The 12318-nt window shown below is 43.6% G+C and overlaps 1 protein-coding gene across 15 annotated transcripts in view; it reads left to right on the forward strand.

Annotated features, from left to right (window-relative positions):
- The window catches only part of TSNARE1 (t-SNARE domain containing 1), a 688236-nt gene that overhangs the window by 179110 nt on the left and 496808 nt on the right, over window positions 1–12318 (forward strand). For all 15 annotated transcript variants that reach the window (XM_043507269.1, XM_043507264.1, XM_043507267.1 and 12 more), the window contains one exon: window positions 1595–1716. In XM_043507269.1, coding sequence (XP_043363204.1) covers window positions 1632–1716 — 85 coding nt within the window. In that variant the 5' untranslated portion in view covers window positions 1595–1631. The remainder of the gene's footprint in view (window positions 1–1594; window positions 1717–12318) is intronic.

Raw genomic sequence — 12318 nt, forward strand, 5'->3', positions numbered from 1 at the left:
TTCCTTTGCCCATACTAATGGCAGCAGTAATTTTGCCAGGTGTCTTGTAGCTTCAAAGAAAAAAAGTGCAGCAGCTGCCTGCGGCCAAAGTCCAAGTGGAGGTTTGGGGTCTGGAGACTCTGCTCTTCCTACAGGATGATTGAAATGAAGTGCTGCAGTGCAGACCGCTGAGCTGATTCACTGCAACAGAGACTTCGCCTGCCACTGCAGGCTTTGGTAGCTGGTACCATGAATAAATTGCAATGAATAAATCCCTAATTCATACAGAAACTGCTCTTTCGTACCTTCGATACACCTAGGCTAGATCATTCATAGGTAACTCCAGACTTGTATCTTAAAGCTCTTTCCAAAACAGGGCACATGCGTTATCCCCACGCGGGTGTCTTTCTTGCCTGAGGTCACACATCGAGGCTCTGGAAATAGAACCCCGGGTCTGCTGACTCCCCGCCTCCTGCCCTAGCTGCTGGGACCACGCTGCTTGTGTATGTACTTGGGTGGTGTCTGGGTTTTCATTATACTCTTCACCCCAACATGCAGATACAGCTGATCGGCTCCCAGTTCCTGCCGTCTCCCATGCTGCAGGCACCATTTCCAGTGAAGGGATTTCCACTGAGCAAGGACAGGAAAATCATTGTTGTATGGTCCTTGTCACGCTCTCAGCAGGGAATCTACTGTCACATCCATCAGCCCCATCTGCAGCCAGAGAGCTTCTCCATCCACTGCCCTTCTTCCTGGCCTCACCACCACAAGCAAGGAGAAGGGGCTGCCGTTTCCATTTCTGCTCCCTGGGAGTCGGGGAGCCAGCACCACTTCTCATGCTGCTTCTTCCCTGGTTTGCCACTTCTGCCACTTCCTGGCTACCTACCAACCCTGCCTCAGCACATTGGTCCTTATTTCTTTGGGCCATCAGGTTCCCAGGGCCTCCAGGGTGAGTCATGTTTGGCCCTTCAAGTCCTGGGAGCCCTCTGAAATAACCCTCTAAGGCTTCTGGGGCAGTGGTGGCTGCATTTTGCAGAGGCAAGGAGGAGATGAAGGAGGAGATTTAGGCTTGCAGCTGCCAGAAGTGTATTGAATTCAGTCCATTGCTGCTTGATGCAGCATCTTTTTACAGGAAAGGAGGAATAATTCTGGCTGCAGTTTTTGTACTGGAGGCCCAGGAGATTATGATATGGCCATAAACTGTCTCTCTGGAGCTCGTCAAGCCTGCAGTATGACAGATAGATAGACTCCTGTCCAGCTCAGTAGCCAAAATGCTGCAGAAAGCAATAGCTACCTTCCTTTGCTAACACTACCCTTTACTCGCCTTCCGTCGGAGGATCTCAAAGCACAGTGCACACGGTAATGAATGAAGTCTCCCAACCCCCGAGGTGTTAAGCTCATTTAATGCACAGAAAGGGGAGCTGATTTACCTGAAGTCACACAGCAGGTCGTTGGAAAGGCTAAGGACATAACAAAGGAGACCTGACACCCCTCCCCTCTTACTACTGGTGTACAAGGTTACTAGGAAAGCTCTGGGCTTTGTTTCCTTTGCAGGGTCTTTTAGGCAATGCTTGTGGACTTTAGCCAACTGTTCTTTCTTTGTGTCCTTTTTTAGCCTTAAGAGAAAATCTCCATTCACCACTGCGTAGAAAATGTCTTATGGTTCCATTGATGGGAGCGGATTTGGAAGCCGGAACCCCTTTGGAGGCCCATCGAGACAAGGATATCAACCCCTAGGTAAAGTATTGATTGCATGCTATAATTTACCTTACCTGACTAAGCTGGGGAAGGCAGTTTTAATTGCTAATGTATAACAAGGCTGATGTACCTCAGTAGATAAATGCTACACTATATGATAGATCATTTTGCATGGTGATTAGGTACAAGGAAGTCAAGTTAAAGATCTCCTCTAGCCCCTCTTCTCTGACTTCAGTACTGAGAGCTAGACAGAAGACGTGAGTTGCTTTCCGAGTGCTCTCACAACACATCATAAAATATCAAGACACATCATGCAATAAGTCATAGGAATGTAGCATTGCCTAGGCAAATTATATTGTTGGTCCATCTAGACTAGTGATTCTCAAACTTTTGTACTGGTGATGCCTTTCACACAGCAAGCCTCTGAGTGCGATCCCCCCCTTATAAATTAAAAACACTTTTTATTATATTTAACACCATTATAAATGCTGGAGGCAAAGCGGGGTTTGGGGTGGAGGCTGACAGTTCATGACCCCGCATGTAATAACCTTGAGAACCCCTGCGGGGTCCCAACTCCCAGTTTGAGAACCCCTGCTGTAGACCCTGCAGTAGCCAGTACCTGATGCTTCAGAAGAAAACATACATCACCACTGCGCACCTAGTTACTGTGCAGTGCTATGTAGTGTGTGATTGTTCCCTGAGCAGCATGCTGCCCTTTCAAAGCACATGATTTAATCACCATTGTTCAGTCTTTTAGGGCTATCTTGTACAATCCTTATGTTGAGGATCAGTTATGCAAATATTCCTACTGACTTCATTGGGGCTGTTTGCATGAGTAAGTAGTTCCTTGGTGCACTTAAAATGGTAGATTAATAGAGCTGAAGGCCAGAAGGATCAGGAGATCATCTAGTCTGATCTTCTGTCTCTCCCTGGCCACCAGCACCACCCAGCACCCACACACTAAACTTAATAACTGAAATTAGACCAAAGTATTACAGCCCACAGGAGACAAGACTATTATGTGCCACAGGCAGAGCTAGGAAGGAGGGAGGTGCACCAGTGCTTGAGGCCCCTGCAGTGGCAGCACAATGATTAAGTGAGATGTATCCAGATAATCTTGGCAAGAGACCCTCACCCACATGCTACAGAGGAAGATGAAAAATCCACAAGGTCACTGTCAATCTGACCCAGGGGGAGATTTATTTCTCTATTCCACATATGGTAGACCCCGAGCATATGAGGAAGAACCAGTCAGCCAAACACCTGCGACAGAGAGAATGTTCAATGTCACCTCACAGCCCTGGCCCGGGTCCCATCTTTCCCCATCTGTATCCCTGATGCTTCAACGCAAGGGGACCAAAAACTCATCCAGAATGCACTGCGGGAGAGGAGGGGAGAAATCTCTTTCTGACCCTTGCAGGTTGACCATCTGAATCCTTGAAGCACGAGCTTTTAGTAATATAAGACAGAAAGAGGAAGTGATCCCCACCCAGGACGGTGTGCTGAGCTCTGTCTCCGATCATCACAAGCAGTTGTAAATTTGGCCAGCTCTCTCTGATTAAGTTGTTTGGACTCCTGGCTCCTATTGGGAAGTGGTTCCAGAACCTCACCTCTCTGATAAAAACCTTCTTCTAATTTCCAGCCTGAATTTATTTATGGCAGTTTATACCCATTTACGCTTGTGTAAGCATTGTCCTTCAGTTTAAATAGCTCTTCACTCTCCCTGGTGTTTACCCCCTTAATGTATTTATGGAGAACAAACATATCCCCTCTCAGCCTTCTTTTTGTAGGCTAAACAAACCTAGTGTTTCTAGTCTCCTCTTGTAGAATAGGCCCTCCTTTCCCCTGATCATCCTAGTAGCACTTCTCATCACCTCGTCCAGTTTGAATTCATCTATCTTGAACATTAACATAATGCTGTTCCAATTACTGTGCAGCACATTAGTGTGCTTTAGAAATCACACCATGGTAGCGCATGTTCCTGTACGGTGTAAACAAGCCCTTAAGGATTGCACTGTTGGGCTCTTAATTTGCACCACTACTGATGTTGACAGTGCTCTCAATCTTATTTAGCTCCAGCGACAATATTTACTTCAGTAATATCTTGCAACAGTGAGTTCCCCAGGTTGGCTTGTGGTCTAGGTGAAGAAATATTTTTGTGATTCTGTAGTTCCAGCTTTGTAATATCATTGGATGTTTGCCTTGTTCTAATATAATAGAATATGTGAGGAATGCTGGGGGTTGCTCAATTTTCATCGTATCCTCAGTCTTGGGGCGTGATCGAATTACTGTGTGGCATATTATGATGCTTGCTTTTGCATGTTGCCTGGTGGCTCATTCTGTTGGGTTTGATTCATGTATCAGTCATTGAACTAGTGCATATAACAGTAGTAGCACGGGTGAGAATTTAGTGTACAACATTGTTTACCATATACGTTCAGCTGGGGCCTTTTGCTTGCAGTGTTTTTAGAGGCATTTGTGGGGACTGGAGATAGAGCATTTCACGGGCAGACATAGGATTCTGTTCCTGTCTTCTAGGTGTATTTACAATTGGAGTGATTTGGAATGATGTGCAGAGGGAAGCTGGGCATGATGTGTCCACTGTGGGTAGTTTACCTCACAGGGATGCTGCATCTAATCTGTGCAGCGTGCTATTACATTACAGCAGTGGGCACAGAGTGTCACTCGGTAAATACATGCAAATCCAGAAATAACATTTAGCAAATGGCTGCACTTTTTTTTTTTTTTAACCAAAGCTCAGAAATAACCTCCCTGGCCTCCCACCTCCTTCTTTCCCGAGGGGCTTTGGAAATGGTAAAGTAAAAAGAGGCAAAGCATCCAGATGTCAACCTGTATGTTTTAAATGGTCTCTAATGCACAGTGTGAGGCTGCACTTTATAAAAGCAAACTCGTAATACAATTGTCATGACACAAAGGGGAGCTAATGACTGCAACCTCATGCTTTAGCTTTGTGAAAGAATTTGCTCTTGTGGCTGCCCTCCTCTGAGGCAGACAGTTCTAGGAAATGTGTATCCCTATAGGGTATTATGGGGGAAATGGGGTGGCAGACTTTTCTGCTCAGATACCATGGTAATGAGTGAGCTATGGAAACCTGGAAAGAGCCGTTGGCAGGAGCATGGGGGTGTATAGCATTGCTGATGGCAAGGCTGCTTTCTCTCCACACACAATGATGGGGAGCTGATTCCTTGGTGCGTTCCCTTGTGTGCGGAGGGGTGGGGGTATCCTAGTGTATAGTCCACCTGGTGGTCCTAGAGCAACATGGAGAGGCTGTGATGCAAGGAAAGATTCACACCTCTAGAGGACCTGCGATAGGCTAGGCAAAGAGGAAGGAGGAGAGCCCTGCCTATCCCAAGCCTATCCTAATCTCAATGCACACGCCCCCTAGGTAACTTTGCTGTCATTGTGCATCTACAGCACCATTGGAGGGCTGATGTTTGCCATTTTAGCAGGAGACCAACTACTTTGTGTACATTGCTATACAGTGGGTGGAAACACTCAGATGTTCCAGGAAGGGGGCTCAAAAATGGAGCTAGACAGGTGCTTTTTGGAGTTTTAAAGTCTACATATTTTATTCTAGGGATTACATCCGTTTAAAAATCATCCATTTTAAACCAGCGAATTATCTTCCCCCTGTCACTAATTATATATAGGTGATCAAACAGAAGGAGTTTTATAAACCCCATTTGCTTGTGCTGGTTGATTTAGTGTGAAATCCACCCCTGTGCAGAGAGTTCGGATGAAGCCTATGCACTATGGTAGAGGCTTTGTGCTAGCACTTTGCAAATGGGCTGAAAATGTTCCACGAGGAATGTTTCCTTGTGTCCACTCAGGTGTTCCCACGAGAAGGGAAATAAAAAGTGGAAATGTTTCTGTTGGGTTTTGGTTTTCTTATGAGTTTTGGCTTTTTTTTTTTAAAACAGAATTTTAAGTACTGAGCCAAATTCAAATTTTTATTTTTAAGCAAATGCTCCTGGAAGGATTAATTCTTTGGAAGTGAAGCAGAATGGAGTATTCTGGGAAGCCAAAGAATAGTGACAGCAGAAGCCCAGAACGCAGGGCTAGGTTGGTGTTGAGTCTTTGTAAGATGTTATCTGGTCCACAAAGCTTTGACATGGAGTCCATCCTTCCCCACTCTGAACTCTAGGGTACAGATGTGGGGACCCGCATGAAAGACCCCCTAAGCTTATTCTTACCATCTTAGGTTAAAAACTTCCCCAAGGTACAAACTTTGCCTTGGCCTTGAACAGTATGCTGCCACCACCAAGTGTGTTAAACAAAGACCAGGGAAAGAGACCTCTTGGAGACATCTTTCCCCAAAATATCCCCCTCAAGTCCTACACACCCCCTTTCCTGGGGAGGCGTGATAATAATCCTCACCAATTTGTACAGGTGAACACAGCCCCAAACCCTTGGATCTTAAGAACAGTGAAAAAATTAATCAGGTTCTTAAAAGAAGAATTTTAATTAAAGAAAAGGTAAAAGAATCACCTCTGTAAAATCAGGATGGAAAATACTTTACAGGGTATTCAGATTCAAAACACAGAGGATCCCCCTCTGGGCAAAACCTTAAAGTTACAGAAAACAGGAATAAACCTCCCTTTTAACACAGGGAAAATTCACATAAAACAAAAAATAAACTAATCCGGCTTACCTATACTGGTTGCAATGTTGGAGACTTGGATTAGGATGGGTTGGAGAAGATGGATTTCTGTCTGGCATCTCTCAGTCCCAAGAGAGAACAAACATGTAAACAAAGAGCATAAACAAAAGCCTCCCCCCCACCCCCCAAGATTTGAAAGTATCTTAGTCCCTTATTGGTCCTTTGGGTCAGGTGCCAGCTAGGTTAGCTGAGCTTCTTAACCCTTTACAGATAACAGAATTTTGTCTCTGGCCAGGAGGGATTTTATAGTACTGTATACAGAAAGGTGGTTACCCTTCCCTTTAAATTTATGACAATCCCTCCTGCTATTCTCAGGCTGTGTTCATGTACAGATCAAAGAAGACTGGTAGGTTTATTTTTCAGGCAAGTGGGAGTGAATCTTTGAGTTGCTCAGTAGTGTGTGTACTTGGTTGGCTTTTGAAAATCAAGGGATTGCCTGTCTCTCTGGTTTGCTGATTCCTTCTTCTCTCCCGGGCGCTGTAGCTTGTTCAGTGCTACATAGGTGCTTTCTAAAATTTTAGAATGGAAGCAGGAAGAACCTTGGTCTCATTTGCTAAGCAAAAACCTCTAAGCCAGGAGCCCTGGGTTCTGTTACTGCCTTTGTTTCCTCATCTGTATAAGTGGACATCATCAGCCTATCTGACAGGGATGTTGACTTGGTTTGGTCATGTCTGTTGAGCAGTTTGCTCTCTTACTGTGCCTTCTATGTGAGAATTCCAAACGATTATTCTTTGTACTTGCCAAGGATCCTTCCCCACTCTGAACTCTAGGGTACAGATGTGGGGACCTGCATGAAAACCTCCTAAGCTTACTTTTACCAGCTTAGGTTAAAACTTCCCCAAGGTACAAACTATTTTACCTTTTGCCTTTGGACTTTCGCTGCCACCACCAAACGTCTAACTGGTATATTATTAGGAAAGAGTCTGTTTGGAAACAGACTTCCCCCCCAAAAAAGTCCTCCAAAAAGTTACCCCCCCTTCTTGGGGAAGGTTTGATAAAAATCCTCACCAATTTGCATAGGTGACCAAGACCCAAACCCTTGGATCTTAAGAACAATGAAACAAAAACATTCAATTTCTTACAAGAAGAATTTTAATAAAAGAAACAGTAAAAAGAATCACCTCTGTAAAATCAGGATGGTAAATACCTTACAGGGTAATTAGATTCAACACATAGAGAATCCCTCTAGGCAAAACCTTAAGTTACAAAAAAGACACACAAAAACAGGAATATCCATTCCATTCAGCACAGCTTATTTTCTCAGCCATTTAAAGAAATCGTAATCTAACGCATCTCTAGCTAGATTACTTACTAAGTTCTAAAATGCCATTCCTGTTCTGTCCCCGGCAAAAGCATCACACAGACAGAGAGAGGCTTTGTTTCTCCCTCCCTCCAGCTTTGAAAGTATCTTGTCTCCTCATTGGTCATTGTGGTCAGGTGCCAGCTTATCCTAGCTTCTTAACCCTTTACAGGTGAAAGGATTTTTCCTCTGGCCAGGAGGAATTTTAAAGGTGTTTACCCTTCCCTTTATATTTATGACAGTACTACAATAAGTATTAATAATTACTTTGCAACTCTCCTTGTTTTTGGCTGTCCAAGGAGTGAGTGTTTGGGGGGAGGGGGCAGAAAGGGGCATAAATAGAAGTTAATAAGATGAAACTGGGGGCCCTGTTGCTCGGGGACATCTAGACGCGGGCTGGCCGGAGCACTAGAACATGCAGCCGGGAGCAGTTCTGTACTAGCGTGGAGTGGGTGGGTTGGCCTGGAGAACCTTTTTGTCTTTTTTGCATCTCATCTCTGTGCTTCAGTGTCATTTGAGCCTCTGCTGTGTTCTTTGCCCTTTAATCCTGACAGAGCGAGTGATACCTGCGGGCTGTCTTTCGTTGTAGGAGTCCTAAATATTGTTGTTAATTAAATATCAAGGGAGGCTGATTTGGAAACCCGTATTCTGCCTCCACTGTCCCCTGAGACGGATTACCGAGTTAATGAGAAAACTTTCTCAGTGTAGAAACCCCATGGTGAGGTCAGAATAAAGGGGTATGCCTCCTTTCGTTTCTGACATATATTTGTTTGCCGAGTGCATATAATCCTTGATGGATATGTGTGTTCTTGAAAACAATGTTGTTTACTTTATGTTTACCAAATCAGTGCCAGCACCCCCTTTTTCAGTAACAACCCTACAAAAATAAATCAAGGTGTGTAGCCTGGTAGTTGTTAGGGGGCTTTTCCGTTACCCCCTCCCCTGGTTTTTGTTACAGAGACAGAAAGCAGAAGACTGGAAATTCGAAGTGGAGGCAACACAGTATTTATTGGGGTTCGTTTTAAGCAAGCATATCCATAGCTCTGATGCCACAGAGCCTTGTTTCCCAGTGTCCTGTCCTCCCCCGTCCTTAGCAGGCATAAATATACCTGCAATGCACGCCCTTGTTCCCACCTCTTACAATTTATGGTCATGTTTTGGTTTGGAGGGTCCTGAGTCTGGGTTCTTCATCTCACCATTTTTGTATTCCATGGGGGTTGGGTAAGGAGTGAGGTTGTATTTTGGTCAGGGACAGGCATTTCTTTGGCTTTAGTGTTTCTTTCCCCTCCCGCCAACCCCCTTGCCCCTCCTGACTGTTGCTTGACCTTGTCTTGAGATAGGAGTCGAGGCAATCTTCAAGTGTACGCTTGTATATGATACTCCCACCATACCCAGCAACGCTTTAGCTTTTCTTATATGTTCCCATTGCACTACCAAACCCATCTGGCTAGACAAAAGCAACATACACCGTGTCTTTGTTCTTTGTTCACACATATTAGTAAGAATATAAAAGTATCAAAACTTAAGTGAGCAAACAAGACCCAAAATTCTATCTCAGGCAAATATACAGGCCTGAATTCTACATTATCACTAACACTTCTAACGTGTTTCAGAGTAGCAGCTGTGTTAGTCTGTATTCGCAAAAAAGAAAAGGAGTACTTGTGGCACCTTAGAGACTAACAAATTTATTTGAGCATAAGCTTTCGTGAGCTACAGCTCACTTCTAATGTGCAAACAACAAAACAGAACCATGAATTGTGAGACCCTGTTTTTATGAGCCTGACTATGCAATAAGAAACCAGTGTGGTGCAGCGCTCTTGGGTAGCCCTACCATAACAAACTTATGTGCCTGGCATGTTAATCTTATGCCGACAAGCTATTGTGTCCAGTCCAGAGCTGTGGATGATGAAACCCTATAACAAGATCGTATGTATGCACCATGAATGAAGAAGAGCATTCGGGAAGAAATGCTTATCTTCCAAGAGTTTATTTTGGAGATCAATGAAAGGAGCAACCAAAAAAGAAAAAAAAATCTTTAAAAAAAAAAAGTGTTGAAGATACTTTGAAAAAGTTCCTTGCCCAGTTGTGTTTCCAGTGCATCTTGGCTCCTTTTCCTCTGAGCTAGTTACTCATGTACTCACCTAGCAAGAGAAGATAAATTATTTGGAAGGGGGGAAAAAGCCTTCCTGAGCTGACGTGATGACAAAGGGAATTGTAACTATTAGAATGTTCACAAAAAGAACACAAAAATAATGTTTCAGAGTAGCAGCCCTGTCAGTCTGTATCCGCAAAAAGAACAGGAGGACTTGTGGCACCTTAGAGACTAACAACAAGAATGTTAGGTTTCAGAGTTGCAGCCGTGTGAAGTGAGCTGTAGCTCACGAAAGCTTATGCTCAAATAAATTTGTGAGTCTCTAAGGTGCCAGAATTACTCCTTTTCTTTTAACAAGAATATTGTTGCTCATGGAAGAAATCTGATAACAGGGTCTTGGATTGCACAGGCTTTGCCCTTTTTTAGCCAATCTATTTAGAAAGATGTATGGATTCCTTTTGCTCTAATTTTGGAATGGATCTCGGGCCCAAATTTATGGAGGTTTTGGGGCCCGAAAATACCTTCGTTGGAGGAAAAAAAAAGCAAAATAAAAATGTTCAGATTATTCAGAGCATTTTTCATTTATGACATATAGCACCTTTTATCTGGAAGGATCCCAGCATGCTTTACAAAGTACACACACACACAATATTACTGAACTGCAGCCACTTCTGGGGTGGAGGATGGCACCAAACTGAGGCAGAGCATGCTGAGCAATGATGACATATCTTTGGCTAAGACTCTGGGACATATTCCTGTTCTCTTATAAACTGCCACCTGGTGCCCACAGAGAACAGACAGGGTCCTTATTTCTAAGGTCTCATCCTAAATACTCAGATGAAACTGAATTTCCAAAAGTGCACTTTTGTATATGTCCAACTTTCAATTGTGCATCAGAGGTTGCACACAAAAGTCAAAGATGGTGTGGATGTGCAAGACAGGATCACGGAAGAATTCACCAGTGAAGATTCACTGTTGAAATGTGCAGAACTCAGCTTCTCTGCCTGGAAAGGGTGAAAGACTGAAATGATCCTGGTGGGATAGGAATTTTTTTCATATAGGAAGTGTGTCATCTGTCTGCAGTACACTTAGAAGAAATGAAACACTGTTATAGTGAAGTTGAAATAAAGCCCTGAATTGTTAAAGTGTGACGGTATGCAAATTACAGCCCTGCTATAGTGAACCCATTCTTCCAGGGTTGCTGTTCTGTGGAGGGAAATGAACAGAGATCCACTGCCTATAAAAATACATAGAGATCAAAATAATGCAAATGGCATAAGTTAAAATGCCAAAAGCCTGGTAATTCTTAAAGGTGTTTCTCTGTTCTTCACTTACCTTACTGTGCCGTGGTAATTTTAAGGTGGGTTAGTTTTAGCGAGAGTCATTTTTCATTGCAATAGAGAGGTGTAGTAGAGAGGGCAAAGGAGGCTTTTGGATTAGTGGTTAATTCTCAGGAATTGAATACTGTGTCACAAAGCAGATAGGTAATGGCCTCTCACCTGTATAGTTCTAGTGCAGCCATGCCTGGAGTTTATGTTCACTTCTGGGCACCCGTGTTACTGCAAAGTTCAGAGAAAAGCACTAAATAAACTTTAGTGAGATGGAAAATGAGCTTCTTTCCTTTCAAGTTCTCACCTATGTATAGTGTAAAATCCTAACTACATAGGTGGCTTTACTCGGGTATTATTATTTATTATTATCCAACTGCCTAGGGGTTCTAGTCATGGACTAGGATCCTGTTGGCCTAGGTGCTGTACAAGCACAGAACAAACAGAGGTCCCTGCCGCAAAGAGTTTACAATCTAAATATAAGACAACACAACAGGTGCATATAGGCAGACAGGAGCACGAGGGAACAAGACTACATTTTTCAGCTTGATAGGCACACCAGCAGCCTGATTGTTGTCAAGTTTTTTGTAGGTATCACAGCAAGCAAGAGTTTAAGGCAGATTTTGAAGGAGGAAAATGAGTTAGTTTTATAGGTGTTTACAGGGAACTTCTCCTAAGCAAGTTAAAATGTGCGTCTTCTAATGCAGACTCTTTACTGCATAGTAACATATGCCATGCTCTGTGTATGTTGGGTACCTTCCAATAGTTCCACTGGTTTGGGGAGTTCTTGGCTCCAGAAGAGTTCACTATCAACAGCGGAAGCAGATAGCATCTTTCAAACTAGTCGGGCTTTCAGTGGATGCTCACTGAGCCCTGCATACCTGGGCAGACAGCATGTGCAAGACTTCTATAAGTGTCTGCTGTCAGCAATTCAAACTGGATTTTCGCATGCATGTGCTTGCAGATCAAGGTGCAGCAGAGTTTGGGTGCCCTCATGTTTTTGCAGATACACTTTTGGATATTCTGTCCCTATAATGTTAAAATGTTTTTATTGATAAAAAATTGTTGTGTTTTAATGACAAATTGGTTATAATTTAGGAAGAAAATATATATCAAATCTGTCAGATTGCAGAGAAGCAGTTGATTAGAATCGGGCTCTGGAGTTCTGTTTCATAAGAATGGCCATACTGAGTCAGACCAAAGGTCCAACCAGCCCAGTATCCTGTCTGCGAACAGTGGC

Source organism: Dermochelys coriacea, chromosome 2 (genome assembly GCF_009764565.3).
Source record: "Dermochelys coriacea isolate rDerCor1 chromosome 2, rDerCor1.pri.v4, whole genome shotgun sequence".
NCBI classification, from domain to species: domain Eukaryota; kingdom Metazoa; phylum Chordata; order Testudines; family Dermochelyidae; genus Dermochelys; species Dermochelys coriacea.